Raw genomic sequence first — 17,100 nt, 5'->3', positions numbered from 1 at the left:
AGTTTCCAGTGTAAAAATATGTTCGCAATTTGTAATGGAAAGTTGAAGAAAATTCAGTTTAAAAAAAAAAACAGCCCTTGGTGTAAGACGCATTCCACCTTCTGGTGCGGCAAAATTACTTACGGAATATTTCCAGTCGAGAGTGCAGATCGTATTTTATTAAGTAAGAGACGAGGAAAGTGCCAGCCGAGCACATTTATTATTCGTATTCGTGCTGACTGCGAAAGAGGAATAAATGAGCTCGTCGCCATAATCGTGCCCGTGTATTTGATTATGAGCGGAAAAGTTCTCGGGGAGATGCAGCCGCGCTCCCTCTCTTGTTTTGGGTGGCCAAGGCAAGGCAAGGGGCCTTTGATGTCGGCGAACGACCTGAGAAATGCGCATTTGCCGGAGGATTTGAATGCATTTCTGCGTGGATGGAGTGTAAGCAGAGCAAAGGGTTAGAAACCCTCTCGCTCTGGCGTTGCGCGAAATGAATTTAATGTTTCATATCGCGCCGGGGAGTGAGTCTCAAGTTGGCAGGCAGGGCCTCTTCAAGTGAGCTCGAGAGATCTTTTAGCAGAGAGAGTTTTCCGTCCACGACGAGGAATGCCGTATATTCCAAATGAAAATTTAATTACTGTGTTGTTCTTGTGCCATGGCAGCGTTGCTTTTCCAGAATGCTCCGTCACAGGACTCGAAATTTGAATAATTCCGATTCGCTCAAAAGCATAAATGCAAGATTAATTTTCCGAAGCGCTGATTCGAGGCGAATCGCGCTCTAATAAAGTGCATGATCTCCGTCTCAAAAGGATTTTAATTAAGACTGCTAACAAAGTGAGCATGCTCGTTTTGGAAGATGCAAATTGTTCTAACGTTTTATTATATACTGAGCATACAATTTAAGAAACACAAAATTAAGCTGTAATTTTTAACGGAATTTAAAGGAATAATTTAAATAATATTAATAATTGAAAAGTTGAGCTGGAAAAAAGGTGAACATTTTCTTATCGCTTATTCTTTTCTTGATTTAGCGAAAATTTTAACAAAACCCCTTTATTTTTTTTCAAGCAGTGTATCTTTTTTTTTATTTCCAAAGTAAAATCTCAAGGGAGGATGGAGAGGCCACACGCACTTTTCTGCCTGTGCTGCAAAGCTTATCATGTAATAGTGATCATTCTGCGTGTTTGTTTGCAGTTGGGATCATAAAAGCGAATTGCCGCGCAGCTGAAAACACGCGCCGGCTGCGCTGCTGGTTTATTTTATTTCGCGTGTTATTGTTTGCTCGTCCCGCGCCCGCACAAACCGCCGAAACGATGAACGTGCTGGTGCATCGTGTGAGCAATAGAATCGGAGAGGGTGCAGCTCTCTCTGGTGCACCCCCGAGAAGTGGCTCGTTGCACAGCCGCATCTGCAGTGTGCCGGCATTAAGGGGGATTATTATCGGCTTACAGAGCTGCAGCGTTGGTCAGTGGTCAGTCTAGTGGATTTCATTGATCCGAGTTTTTTTTATGAAAATATGCGTTGGTAAAAAACAAGTGTACGATACGAAAGATATTCATAAGTAGACATTTTTATTTGTAGGATTTAAATGAAATAATAGTTATATTTATCAGAACTAAACCAAATTATATAATTTGCAACCTATTCGAATTAACATCATATTTTAAGATGTTACAAAATTAATCTTTCAACAAGAACTACTACTAGATAAAATTTTATTTGAGAAATTTAATAATAATTGGGAATTTTGATTTAGAATTGTTGTTTAAAACTAAATCTTTCATTCTCAGTTAGGTCCTTCCCTTGAACAAAAATAATAATAATAAAAAAAAATCAATTGATTCGTCCTCAACATTTTATTCTGTGTGTGAGAAGTGTCGAGTGCACGGTGCAAAGAAGAGAAAGAAATGCATTATTTGCCAATCAGTGCCCCCATCATATGCACTGATAAGGAGCACACAGGTTACTCCCGGGTAATGTTTTTTTTTTTAATTGATATATTTGTCACATTAACATTCTACACAAAGTTAGCACCACCTACTAACCACACACAGTTTAAACAATTAATTGACAAATACAAATTTCTAATAATTTATGCATTGACACTTTTTACAATTAAAATCAGTTAAATGTTAAAATTAAAATTTTTCTTTTCTTTTGCACTTTGAAATTGACCTTTTTGTGCCTCTTTTCTGATTTTGAGAATTAGTTTCTGAGCAGTTAAACTGTTGGATAAGCAGAACCCACATATTGGATCTGACAAAATCAAATAGTAGCCCTGAGTGTTTCAAAATTTTGGTAATATAGGCAGTGGCCAATCAGTTGTGGTTTTGCAAATTCAATCTCTGAAAGAGCGCATAATTTTTTTTAACTTAGCATTTTTGAATAAGAATATCATGGAAGTGTTTCTTTCCAATTATAAAAATCAAAAATTTTTATATTTTATTTTTAGAATTGACTGTAAACTTCGAGCAACAAGATTATGAGAGGATTTATTTGGAAATTAAGTTTAATGAGAAATTAAAACCCAAAGAAACCACTCGGAACGGGAAATAATTTGATTTAGTACTTATGACTAAACGCCTTTTACGTGGAATTACGTTCCGAGGCGCGAGATACTGACAAAACCAGTGTAAAAAAGTTAGAAAATTCCTGTTTTTAATTTTGGGAAATTTTCGCCCTCAATTAAAATTGTTTATTATCACAACAGGAATTTTCTAACTTTTTTACACTGGTTTTGTCTCAGTATCTCGCGTCTCGGAACGTAATTCCACGTAAAAGGCGTTTAGTCATAAGTACTAAATCAAATGGAAATTAAGTGCTCGTAAATAACATTGTTTTATTCAGTGCGTTGTTCAAAGTGCAATCAAATTCGAGAAGCGCGCAGTGGGTTTCCGCGAGTTAAGCAAGGTGAAAGGCGACAGTCGTCTAATTTAGGGCGCGCGCAGGCAGGTGCTGCGGATAGAAGTTTGTAATTACAGCCCTCATGCGAGAGGTAATCGCACGGCGAGAAATAATCACAGGGCAAATACGGGCGTCGCTCTGATACTGTCGCCGGGGATGTTTGTCGCATAGCAAGAGGACGTTCGTGCAAGACACCTACCTCTTTGAGGCAAACGAGCGCCACTTCACGCGGCACAATTTAATTGAGCCCTCCGCTGCCGCTTCACTTTTATGTCCCAAATGCACGCCAGGAATCTAGTTTGGCGCGCCGAGGTGCTGTTTGCGACTCAGAGAGAGGGAGGAACACGCCCTTGGGACGCACCGACACTTTGTGGATTTTACGGCATCAAACCAACAAGAGGTATATTAGACGGAATATTTAATTTATAAACGAAAGTTACTACATTGTTTTGCTATGAAATTTTAAAGAATTAAAAAGGAAACAAAAAATAGCTTGCGATTAAATCTGTCGTTGAATAATTTTATTTTTTATACTTTATTTGATTGCGTGGATAGAAATTTGTTTCAGAGAGTGCAATATTAATTTCAAAGTATGGAACTAAAGACTCGAGTTTTTGCATAATTTAAAAGTTCTAGTGATTAATAAGAAATTTTCAGATTATTCGAAGCGAAATATTATTTTAAAGTAAATGAAATTATTGCAGTCAATTTTATAAAGTTTTTAAAAAAATTTATTTTATTTTAATTTATGATGATAATGTTTAAAAGGAAGATTCATTAATTTTTTTTAAAGATCCTTTTCTAATTTATTTAAAAAAAAGTTATTTGTCTCATCTGTTTTCTCTGCAATTTAATACATAAATAATAAAAATTAATGAAAAACATACTAATTTCATTTCCGGGCCACAGCTTTTAAATTCCAACCAACCCAGAAAGCAAATTGCTGCAGATTTAGAGTTCGTGGAGCATTTTCCGGAAGATATATTACGCAAAATGGCGCGTAATCCTGGATGAACAGCAGGTAAAATTTAGCAACCCTTGCTAAAGGGAAGCAAATTATTACCGCCGCTGCAATGCATGCTGAATTAGAACGTGTCGCGTTGCATCCCTTTTTATATCCAAGCAAAAAAGCGGCTCGCATCGCGATAAAATAAATGTTAGCGCAACCGGCGGAGAGTCGCTCCCCCGGCCGTGCAGTGTAATCTGATTAGTCGGCGGCACGTGTGATGCACATTAATTAATTAAAACTGCACCGGCTGCAATTCAGCGTGTGCAACTCCCTCGCACGTCGCGCAAATAGTTTTCTGACTGCCGACGTGTGACTCGGCAAATTTGCATCTTTTAGAATTTCACTCAAACACAACTTTGTAAAGTGAACGTCGATTGATTTGGAAATTGCTTTTCCGCTCAGCTTATTTTACTATTTTGAAATAAAAAGATGCGAAATTTGTCATAATATAAGTAATTTATAAATTCAATATTTCACAGAAAATCATCAACTTTAATTGCGATTTTAAGAGGATTTAATAAATTGCAATCTGTACTTACTTCCAAACAAGGACAGAGACAAGGAGGACCATGACTAGGAGAACGATGGAGCAAACTGCGATCACCGCTACCGAGGGCAGGGCAGGGCTGCTGTGGAACTCGGCATCAATCACCTGAAACAAAAAAAATTCACTCTTCACTAATTTGCTTCAATTCGATGGAAAATTTGTTCTTCCTCATTTAAATATATAATTTTTTTTACACTGAAAATTTTATATATATATATATATCTCACGTTGACGGGCATCAATTGACCAATTAGCCAAGCAATCACGTCACTCTTGAAAGTTGAATATCATCGAGCCGTTCCCCGAAAATGAACCCACTGAAGGGGTGAATCGGCAAAATTCAAGTGCCACCTGCGACAGGCACAGACTCTCATTGTTGGGCACAATGATAGACGAGATTTCTTTCTTTGTTTCCAAACTGGTCTTTTATTGTTCCCGACCTTCGTCACCGCAAGTGTCAAAACGGTCACAACAATAATTTGTTAATTGCAGTTTTATCTTTGAAGTGGCCGCTGTTTTAATATTTTGAATTGCATGTTGTCAATCGATGCAGGGTCGTGACCTGCCTTTCAATAATTTAATGCGCGAGAGATCGAACGTTAAAATTTAAAATGCACTGGATGGTGCGGCGCGGACGAGCCACATAAATCACACGCCTGCACGGTGCAAATAATGAGCTATCAATTAGCCCCAGCCGCTCTAATTAATGTTTACGAGCTGGTCTCTGGCGACACGACGGCGCAGCAATATAATCCGTGCAGAAGCGCGCCAGGCTAATTGCTGATACATTAATTTGCATTCTGCCAAAGTGCTCCCAGACAATTATCCATCTCTGTGCTGCATGCAGTGGTCGCTAGTAAGCCACGCCTGCATCTCTATCTGTGCAAGCCAAGACCGCTGGCAAATTCTCCTGAGGCTGCTTTGCGCCCAGAAGCGAACCTCGGCCGCGCCATAATTCACCGCGGATTTGGCGCTTAACTGTTGCAAACCTGGCTTATGAGCCAATAAGTTACTTTGTATTATAACTTTAGCAGAAAAATAATGTTCAGATCAGATGACGTTTCACATGGATAAGAGTTTTAATATTAATATAATTAATTTATAATATTTGTAACGCTATAATTTATAATTTAATTGAAATAATAATTACTACTTTCATAAATTTTATAAATGATTTTTTTTATTCATTTCACGATCTTAAGCAAAAGAATAAAAAAAATTCTAATGCGTATTTATTAATCTGCGCGTAATTCAATTATTATTTTACTCTAATTTTTTTTTGCTAAAATGACATCTGTTGCGTTTTAAGTGGATTCTTCCCAGTTCATAAGCCTCGTTCATGATTTCCCGTACTTGATGGCGTGATTGCAAAATCCCAACCACTCCTCGGCCGAGTTACAACTTTTTGACCTGATAAATTTTTCATGTTTCTCGCAAAGTCAGCCGCGCGTAAAAAGCGGCTCAATTACCCATTATACGTTTTTCGCGGTAGTGCGAGAGCGAGTTGCTCGTAAAAATCTGTCCGCTCTCGGGCCAGTGTCTCATTAGCATTTCATAAAAAGGTGCGCATTTTTTTAGCCTTTTGACAGACCACGGGCGTCATCATCATCATCAAAATGCTTTTGGGCCCGCGGGATAATTACTGAAGAGGGAATTCTCTCTTGCGCCAACATAAATACGAGTGCGAACGCAGGGCGAAATTTTTACGAGAGTGCCAACAACAACCGACAACGAACGCGCGCGCGTGCAATTTGGAATAAAAACAAGCACCAGACTGGAATGCTGGTGCTTTGTTTTCTCTAGATTCGCTTCTCCATTTGCAAATGGCCGAGCTTTGGCGGCATCTGCAAATTGTGCTGGCGTGCGCCGAGAGAACACAAAAGGATTGCAAAACCATAGAGACACAGAGAGCGAGCCGAAAATGGATATTTTTTGTAGAACGACATGCGAAAATTAAAGTGAGTACAAAGTAAAAGCTTTTGTTATAATTTAGGGGTGTCAAATGATGGGGGGGGGGGAATTTAAAAAATAATTTAATTATCATTTTTTGGGCAAGAGGTTTTCGATAGAAAAGAAAAATTTATTAAAAAATGAGGGTCAGCTGTGGCGTAAGAATAAAAATTTAATTTTTCTTAATTCAGAAAAGTCTTCTCTGTTTAAAATTTAATCTAGAAATTTTTTCAAAATCTATTTTATCAGGCACAAATTATAACACTAAAAATTATTATTTATTATACATAATGTTATTAATTGTGCCTGATAAATTAGATTTTGAAATAAATTTCTAGGATTAAATTTGAAACAGAGAAGACTTTTCTGAATTAAGAAAAATTAAATTTTTATATATTAATTCTATTATATTTTTATTAGAAATATAATTAAATCACTAATTCACTCATTGTCAGAACTTTATAATGTCATTTTCAACTCAAAGATAAGAAATACTTACTTAAAAAAATTTCCTTATACCAACTTAATAAAAAACGGATAAATAATGCAAATTTGCCTCTTAAAAATTTGCTGTGATTTTTGCAGTGAATTAGAATGAAAGGAGCTTTTTGCTCGGTCGGTTGACTGCGGAGGTCAAAATTAATGCCCGAGAGCGGCGTAGCAAAGAGGTCAGCCGCGAAAGAGACAAAGTGCCTGCACCGTGACTGCATTATGCATGTGGGAAAAGAAGAGCTGCGGAGGAACGAAAGAAAGAAAGCAAGCCGTGTGTAATTTATTACTGTGACACGATCCTGTCGCCAGGCGAGCAGACTCTCTCGCTCCCTTATCGCGGACCAAGTCTCGTCCTCCAGTCAGGAATTTCAATCAAAATACCAGCACGGCGCAATGAGAGCGTCTTCGTCCTTTTTTCTCCTGCTTCTTCACTTGCAAAATAAGCGCGAGACTGCTCTCGGTCTAACTACTTTATAACGCTGTCGGCTATGCTAAATCTAGTCTGCAAATTGCTTTATTAAATGGCACTTAACCGCACGTTTTCGTGACCGGAAAAGGAATTTCCTGGATGTAGAGCTTCATTTTTCAAGAACTCTAATCCATTTGATTGAAGTTTGTGTGATTATTTGATCACAAAAGATTTATTATTTGAAAGGTTTGGAATAAAAATTAATGATGAAATATTAAGACATTAATTGAAAATCAATTTATCTGCAAATCAATTAGATGGAATGATTTCTGAAGACAACATTAAGTAGTTGCTGGTTAAGTTTATTGACTAAAAGGTCTAAAAGCCTTGCGCTATGTCGCCAAATTTCGGCTCCTAACTGTCAAATTTAATTTCTCCAGTTCAAAATTCAATGCTTGAATGTTAATCTAGTGCCTTTCAGCATATGAGCGAATTCAAGATCTACAAATCAATTAGATGGACAGATTTCTGAAGACAACATTAAGGATTTGCTGGGTAATTTTATCGACTAAAAGGTCTACAGGCCTTGCGCTATGTCGCCAAATTTCGGCTCCTAATTGTCAAATTAAATTTCTCCAGTTCAAAATTCAATGCTTGAATCTTGATCTAGTGCCTTTCAGCATATGAGCGAATTCCAGATCTGCAAATCAATTAGATGGACTTATTTCTGAAGACAACATTAATTTGTTGTTGATTTAGTTTATCGACTGAAAGGTCTAAAGGCCTTGCGCTATGTCGCCAAATTTTGGTTCCTAATTGTCAAATTTAATATCTCCAGTTCAAAATTCAATGCTTGAATGATAATCTAGTGCCTTTCAGCATATGAGCGAATTCAAGATCTGCAAATCAATTAGATGGACTAATTTCTGAAGACGACATTAAGGATTTGCTGGAGAATTTTATCGACTAAAAAAAAAGGTCTAAAGGCCTTGCGCTATGTCGCCAAATTTTGGTTCCTAATTGTCAAATTTCATTTTTCCAGTTCAAAATTCAATGCTTGAATGTTGATCTAGTGCCTTTCAGCATATGAGCGAATTCAAGATCTGAAAATCAATTAGATGGTCTGATTTCTGAAGGATTTTCTAAAAGGTCTAAAGGCCTTGCGCTATGTCGCCAAATTCTGGTTCCTAATTTTCAAATTTAATTTTTCCAGTTCAAAATATGATTTTAAACCCGAAAGGCACAATTTTATCAAAATAATAATTCAAAATCCCTGACTGCTTTTAAAAGGTAAAATATGATGGAAGTCGAGGGATTAGAGGTGGAGCTTTTAGACTGCTTTTAATTGAGACTGGCTAATCAAATCATATTACGGCAAAGTGGAGCATGGATCGAGAATTTACGCGAGGAATGACAGCAGGAACGTCGATGGGCGATTAGATTACCGCGGTGGAGCTGCCTGGAACGGTTGGCGCCATTGTAATAATAATCATATAGCTCGAGAGTGCAGCGCTTGCTCATCGCGTCTGTAATGCAATTGCAGCGCACATAGTCATCCCGACTAATAAATATCACCGGCCGTCGTCGCCCTGGGAAAGAGCGGCGAGAAACTGTAATAGAGTTATCCGAGAAAGAGCGCAATAATTTCGTTTTGCTCTCTGCAAATGCAATGTTCCAGCTAATGCCACCTTATCTTTTATTAGAGAAAATAAGAAACGAGAGACGCGAAAGCTTTTCCTCGTGAGAGAGCTGCGATGGATATGATGAGATACCTGGGAATGATTATTTTTCCCGTCTCTCGCGGAAGGAAAAGCTGCCGAGTAAATAATTGCAAGTGCTCTGTTTGAATGGCAAGGAAAAGCAGCCGCGTCTGATGAAAAAGCGGCAGCTCGTTATACGTCGTTGCAAAATGAGTTGTCTGGCTTTTTAGCGTCGGAAAAGAAATGGAACTTTTTTAATTTTGACCAGCGCCATATAGCTGAGCGTAAAAAGTTATTTCCTTTTTTAATATATTCACGTCTGTTTCATTTTCAAAGCTTGATTTCATTATTCCGAAATGTAACTGGAGATGGCAATACAAATATATATTGTGAATTCAAGAATAAATATATTTTTTTTATTAAAACTTTTCAGGCGATAGAAAATAAAAAATATCGATTTTAAGGAATTGTAATAAATTTTTTCAAAAGTTTTATGAGACCTGAGAAAGAAAATCAAGCATAATAATATGAAAAATTGTAAGGCAAACCAGATTGTGTTAATCAAAAATTTAATCAGTCAAGAAAATTCATTTTTATTAAAAAAGTTAAGCATAATAATTCTTTAAAAGATCAATTCTCTCTTGACGAGTAATTTTATTTTCTTTGAACAAAGTTAGCTGTTAAAATCTTCTCGTGTTTTTCAGCTCTGAAATCCTGCCACGATTTCCTGCTGCAAATCCCTTGTGCACCACACTATACTTTTCTGCACAAACCGTTGAAAAGTTTCGGGGCTGCACCTCGTTCTCCAATTAATCCTCGGGTCGTGCGGAGTTTTTTCTGGCGCGGTGTTCGTGTTATACGCACGCAGCTAATAATCCCTGGGTGCAGAGAAAGAGCAAAGTTGATGGTCGAGCGCCGCCGCCGCCGCCGCGAATGGCAGCAGCCCATGTTTCATTTGCCAAATGCAGGTTTGATGCCTTCGACTTCCCTCTGCGCCAATTTTACGAGCCCGCCCCTGCAGCTAAACGCACGCAGAGCCGACACGTTGCTGCCCCAAAGCGAACCGGCACTAAAGTAGGAAGAAAGCCAAAGCCTGCTGAGGATTGCGAGCCGCAGAAAAAAGCAACGGTCAAACTTTTCTTTCGCGCCGAAGGGAATCGACGTCGGAAAAAAATCGGTCTGGCCCCACAAGTCGCAGTAAAAATGGAAAGAAAACTTTTCAAAGATATTTGCGTGTGTGGGCGATAACACGTGGAATGCGTTTTGGCCGCTCGGAAAATGTTGCCAAAACTAGTTAGGCTGGGCAGACTGCTCCGGAGCGTGCAATCGACTCCTTCATCTCTCGCTCTTGCAGGACTTTATTAAAGAATGCGCCCGCAGCAAGCAAGCGTTGGCGGCAGGTTCGGATTACGATAAGAGAACCTGATGCTGCCTTGCGAATTCCCTACAAATTGATTTCTATTTTTGGAACGTTACAATTCTGCAAATCAAATTTAATTAAGGGGCTTTGTGATGTCAACCAAACGAACGCTCCAAAACGAAATTTGCAAGCCCAAAATGGAGCAGGAGGTGGGAATTTTGTCAGATTTGTTAAACATCAACCAAAATAATGTTCTTATTTATTAATTGTCTTTACTTTTTAAAATTCAACATAGACAAAAAAGTTTAAAAAAAAAATGCAATTTGATTATTAATTTTAATAGAATTTCCATCATTTTTTTTTATATTACAATTATTTTCGGCTGAAGACACTCAAATCTGTTACCCAAGCTGCTCATTTATATTGAAAGCGAACGCATTCATAATTCAAGATTACAAGCGAGGACGAAAAAGAACATGAATGAAGAGTGGCCTTGTCATGCTACCCGCCCGCCTAGCTCTTCAGCTCTTCTTATTCTTCTTATTCTACGCCAACTCCTTTAGAAACTAAGATAAAATCATCACGCTCGACGGCACTTTTTCCGCGACATTGACACAAAAATGGCAGCAAACGACTTCTGAACCAGCCTCTCGACGAGCTCCTCTCGCCTGCCTGCCAGTCCAGAGTAATAATTTTAAAACGTTTATTATTTCTGTTAACTAGAAAGTTTGCCACGAGAGAGTTTGTTCCACATAGCCAGCCGTAACTCTCATCTGCTCCACAGGCAACTTTGCAATAAAGTCAAGCAGCTGTGTGTGTGTGTTCTTCTTGGAAAACAAGTTGCGCGTCCGAGATACAAATAACACGGCGGCAAAAGTGTTGACAAAGACTATTATTTCGAGTGGCGGCACCCACTGCTTTTAATTAAATTCCGCACCCCAAATGAGCACCCCCTTCATTTGAATGGATGGAGACGTTCCTTGCAAATGCACAAACTCTCATTTCAATAAAATATACTCACAGGAACGGCGTCGCAGGTTTCAAACTCGGAGAGCGCGTTTTCTGAGCAATGAGGCTCCTGGAGGAACGGGGGCCGCGGTGGAGGCGGCAGACGAAACTCCGGAGGCGGTCCGGGACAGTCGCAGTCCACCTCCGAGCCGTTCAGCTCCATGCTGGCCTCTAAAGACTCCCACATGCCCTGGAACAAATAGAGTAGGCAATTAGTTTGGCTCTGATGTCATGCAGGTTGCATAAAAAAAAAAGAATCCGTTGTAAATCCTGCAAAAAATTTTATTCTATAAAAAAGTAAAACCAATTGAATAATTTTAAAACAATACTTCTTGCGTTAAATTTTAATTTTAAAGCTGAAATGAATTAGAATTTTAAATGTTAAAAATTTAATTATTCTGATATTGATCAATAGAGGTCGTTTTCAGGTTGATCCTCACCGTGCTTCCGTGCTAATTCAATCAAACCGCACGCGCTGCCCCGGTCGGACGCATTATGGCCGAGTGACAGACGAATTTGTTCCTTTTGTAGATGCGAGGGCTAATTGTGTTGCACGCGCATTCCTACCTGCCCCGCATGGAATGACAGACGGACGGGCCCGGCCTGCAGATGCGAAATTAATTCAATTAGCCCTTTCTGACTGACAACCGACCGTGTTGGCTGATTAAACCCGATTTCACCCTTACGCAGAGGGTCAAATGCGGGAAGTGGTCTGCAATGGACAAATAGACAAAATGGTCAAATCGGTACAGACTCGAATCAGTTCAATACAGGCGCAAAATAATATTATTTTCAGAATTTTATCAATCTCTCCTAAATTTTGCTACAAAAAACAAGACAAAAGGTGATTTAGTTAAATTTGTATTTCTAATTGTGTAAATTTTGAAGCTAAATTAAATTGATGATCTATAAAAATATGAAATATATGGTTTTTTCTGAGAAGGAATTTTCAATAAAATATGTAAATCTTTTGCAAAAAAAAGCTGTCACGTCGGTATTTGGTTGATGAAAGTGGAAAATACTTCTTATTTTATACAAACTGAGCCAAGCAAGAGAATTGAGATTTTTGTACTCTGAACCCATGTCGGGGAGCAGGGACGAAAATCCGCCCAGGGCGAGTGTCGTGCCCTCGAGGCCGGCTGACTTATTTACGAGAGAGCTATAGGTGGAAATAAAATAAGGGTCATTCCACTTGAGACAAGTTGTCGGGATTCGTGTTTTTTTTTCTTTCGTCGCCGGCCACCGCAAGGAACAAGCGGCGCTAATCGCGGATCGCTCGCCGCTGCCAACTAAATCTCTTTCTTTCTTTCCTTCACCCTCTCTTCTCTGACTCGCGCACAAAGACACTCGAGACATTTTTCACCGGCTTTGGAGGCGGCCTGTCGCCTTCAAAAGAATACATTAGCACTATTTGCTTATGAAATGCAAACAGGCCCAAATTTTTTATGTTAATAATAAATTTTATTCGCAGAGCTTAAAATTCTTGAGTCGATTGAAGTTAAAATCCTAGAGGGATTTATTGAGAGAAACTTTTTATCCAGGAATCCATTTAATTTCGCATCAACGCCGGCGAAACTTTATTTTCTAATCAGCAGGATTTCGAAGCAGCAACTCTTGCGCCTGTTTTCCAACTTGGAGAACTATAATTTGATTTCTCGAGAAATTCGTTCTGCAATCGTGCAAGTAAGCAGACGCGCCGTCGAAATGAGCAAAACGAACTCGAGCGTCTAATCTCTCTGAGCGCAGGCAGATGCGCAAGTCTCTCTCTGTCTCCGGCTTGATTATCGCGGCCCCCCTGCGCCTACAAAGACCGGGATAATTGAATTATGCGATGCAATTGATGTTCATGAGAATCCGTCCGGGCCATCCGGCAATTTCACCCTGCTGGAGAAAATGCCAATTTACGCGCACAGAGACCTGGCCTTGGCTAATCCACTTTGGTGCCAATCCAGCCCCGGCATTAATCACATCAACCAGCCGGCCTGTTTATTGTGCCCCTGCTGATATGCAACACCCTGATCAAAGGACTGATCGGGGCCCTCTTTAATCAGCCAGGCACGAGGGGAGCAAATTATTAATTTTAGAACATGCCCAGATATCACCGACAACAGTGAGACCATGTTTGATTTTATATATAAATAAAAATAAGTATTTTCATTTTGCTTACATTTTTTTTTTTTTTGGTAAATTTAATTTATAATGAAAATCATAGCTTCTTCATGAATTTGAAGATTGGACTGAAGCTGATAATTATTTTTATATCTTTTTTTAAAGTGATTAAACTGCACTATTTTTTGAAACAAAAATTACATTTCGTAAAATTGATGCCAATAATTAATAATAATTAAAATTCACAACAATTATAAAATTTTACAAAGTATAACATTTTAATATACTAAACCTGAAATAAAAAAATTATGTCACAAGAAGTTTGTTTCAGTAAATTTTTGTGCATTTTTGAAATTTTAGTTTTCCATCCAGCCCGTTATCCCGCAGTCTTTGTCATTTCATATCCGAAATCCACCTGCTTTGAAAGCTGCCTGGGTCGCAGGGGCCAAAATAATAATAATCTGGCACACGAGAGGTATTTATTGTGTCAGCGAGCCTGCCGACGAATGATAAGCCGCTTCGTAATTAGGCAGACCCGCAGCACAAAAGGCTCTGCCAAATTGTGTTTGTAACATGCGCCAAGATAGCGGGCGCGAATATGGAAATTTGGTCTCGACGCCGCGAGGTTTTAAGTCTTTCCCCTGCGCAAGAGATGAAAAATTGTGGGCCAAATTAAATTTTGCCGCGGCCCAAGTGAGCCGTTGGAATTTTCCTCGGCTCTTCATTTCACCTTCAGAGCCTGAAATTGTGAAATACGCTTTGCAAAACATAATTTTCCCTGCCTGTTGTAAAAAATTCAGACCACAGATGAAAAAATTCACCCGCATATTTTTTACGGCAACTCATCCTGATAAGTGTTGCGCGCGGGAAAGACTAATTTTTCCGGCAGCCAAACAAATACACAATGGAATTATGTTGTAAATCAAAAGACTCTCATTGTTTCGGCGCCGGATTATTTTATTTATTTTTTTGCCGTTGTGCAACCATTCATTAATTGGGGCGATAAAACAAAAGAGGGTATTTACACACGTATGTGCATGTTGTCTGCTGCGCCTTTTGTGTTCGCCGGCAGGTAATCCTTTTTGCATTTTAGCGCACGCCAGATAATCCTTTCATTCACAACATTTTGTCTGCACTCGTAGTGGCAACCGACATAGAGCGCCGGTTCTCTTGTCAGCAGCTGCTGTTTTTGTTTGATATCGCTGAATTTGCACTTTATACTTATAAAAAGCAGCAGATTAAATGATCAACACCGACACACAAAAATAAAAAAGATTGCGATAGGCGATAGAGCATTATTTCCTAATTTAAAATAATACAATTGTTTACATTCAATTTTTGAAAAACAATTCTTTAAGAAAAAGGGATTTTTGGACACAAAGGCATCAACACTAGCAAAAATTTTGCTTAAACTTCCGAGATCAAAAAGATCCCATCCGCCGCATTGAGCCTCAATTAGATAGAAACAAATTTCCTTTGTTTGCTTATAGGAATTGACACTCAAGGAAATGATCATGGAAAAGCCCGATCTTTTCAGTTCCAAATTTCCTTTGATGTCATTTATAATTTTACTCTGGCTATTGAAACGGAAGTCAAGTTTAAACTCAACTATTTCTATTTCTGCTATAGATAAATATTTCCATGATAATTCCTCATTAGTATTCCATTTTAAGAAGTTATTCAGTTGAATTAATTCTTAACTTATCTTAATTATTCATGGTGCTGGATATTAATATAGATTTAACTTAATATTTAATTCCTACCAACGCATACAAAATAATAGAGTATTATCAAATAAATGTTTGCTAGTCCTAAAAACATAATTTATTTATTTAAATCAACAGAAATTATTAAAAATATTTTTTAAGAGTTAAAAATATAATTCAATAAATTATAATGTGGAATATTTACGCTAAATTAGTTTATAAAAATTGTTGGTACTAACGTAGCATGTGAATATCGCATATAATTATTAAAAAAAGCATTGATGTAACTGCGATATTTTTGTAATTTAATTCCAAATTATATGAATGCGTGAACTTTAAAAATTCACAGATGTACAAAATTGACTGCGCCTATTTATTATTTTTTAGTTAATACTCGATAAGTTAATCACAGAAATAGTGGCTTTGGCCAAATCGGAATTGAATGCGCCAGGCGCCGCTGCTCTTAATTAAGGTACAGATATTGCTGCTCTCTGTGCTGAGTGAGTGCTCTGCCGTGATGTGTGTTTATGTTGCTCACTAAGAGCCGTACCTGCACCGAGCGTCCTCTAATTTATTCGCTCATAATTGCAGTCCGTGTGTGTGTCTGCTCGGCGGGTGCATTAGGACAAATCAGGAGCAATAAATCACGAGCGGCAACCAGGCAGCCTCGGCCAGCCTTTAATAGGACAAACAGACAATGCATCACGTGTGTGTGTGTGTGTCTGGCTGGGCGGGCGAATCACGATTCGGCGGCACCATCAGATGTAAATCGACACACACAAATTACAGAGAGATGTGTTTGCTTTGCCATATGTATACAGGCAGGAATATTACGACCGGTCTGGATATTAAATGTTGGCTCGTCTGCCGGGCCTGTCTACCCGTCAGGCGTTTTCCAATCACTCCGGCGATGTTTGGGAAAGAGTATATTATTTAATCAAATATTGCCGTTCGCGGTGATCCCTCGAGATCGGTGCGGATGTTTTTAGCTGATTGCGTCGGAATTTTGCTCTCAGAAGTCAGAATTATTTCTCTTCATATATCATTTCAAGGTTTGGATATTCATCAGAGGTTGTTAAATTTATAGTTTAAAATATGTTCATATTCCATCTATTGATTTAAATTTACTATTTGTTGATATTACACTTTCATTCCGTTGCAAGTACAAAAATTTCAAAATTACACACAAATTTTGAATGTTAACTAATCTGACAGAAAATCTACCTAAAGTTAGTCGAGTATTATATGCAAGAATTAGAATTGTATTCCATGATATTATGAAATCCTGATTTTCTGATTTTTTTTCAAATAGAATTTAATGTGTCTTTTGCGTAGAGAGCAAAACTTATTTTTTAAGAATAATAATTATTTTTTTCAATTAAATTCAAAATGTAATTCTATTTATTTATTTATAAATTTAAAAAACAATTATATTTAAATATTATTAGTTATTTTTTATCCGCAGCACTATTTTCTAATCGAGGAAGTCTCTGAACTTTTTATTAACATTCTTTCTTCGTCTGAATTCCCAACAGTAGCTGGTGATGTTTGTGATGGTACGGCTCTCTCTCACACACACACACTGCGGATGTGCTCCAATTAGAAACAAACAACGACCCTAGCTAACAAAAACCGATCTAATTGGCGCGCGCGCGAGTATTTTTATTTCCGTTGCGCATCACATTAATTAATACTGTTGGGATCTCTGCGAGTTTCCTCAATGGCCAACGAACGCGGTCTGGCCCAGGCCGAATTTATTTTGGTCGAACGCCACAATTAGTCGCGGCCGGCGCGCAATTAGAGGCGGCTCATTTGCATCTTTGGCCCCGGCGGCAGCACGCGTGCCGTCATTCACTGCGCGCGAGCGTTTAATTTCTTTGCTGTGCGACTGACTCTTAACTAATGAGTGCCACCGATTCATTAG

The 17,100-nt window shown here is 38.4% G+C and overlaps 1 protein-coding gene across 4 annotated transcripts in view; it reads right to left on the bottom strand.

Moving 5' to 3' along the window:
• LOC132195391 (uncharacterized) overlaps positions 1-17,100 on the bottom strand; it is a 123,053-nt gene that overhangs the window by 15,648 nt on the left and 90,305 nt on the right. For all 4 annotated transcript variants that reach the window (XM_059617347.1, XM_059617345.1, XM_059617346.1 and 1 more), the window contains 2 exons: positions 11,375-11,551; positions 4,435-4,547 (listed from right to left, as the gene is read on the bottom strand). In XM_059617347.1, coding sequence (XP_059473330.1) covers positions 4,435-4,547; positions 11,375-11,548 — 287 coding nt within the window. In that variant the 5' untranslated portion in view covers positions 11,549-11,551. The remainder of the gene's footprint in view (positions 1-4,434; positions 4,548-11,374; positions 11,552-17,100) is intronic.

The sequence above is a fragment of the Neocloeon triangulifer genome, unplaced genomic scaffold (assembly GCF_031216515.1).
Source record: "Neocloeon triangulifer isolate White Clay Creek 2 clone unplaced genomic scaffold, ASM3121651v1 ptg000009l, whole genome shotgun sequence".
Lineage (NCBI taxonomy): Eukaryota > Metazoa > Arthropoda > Insecta > Ephemeroptera > Baetidae > Neocloeon > Neocloeon triangulifer.
Note: the sequence above shows the minus strand (reverse complement) of the source record. Positions and strands in the feature narration are given on the sequence as shown.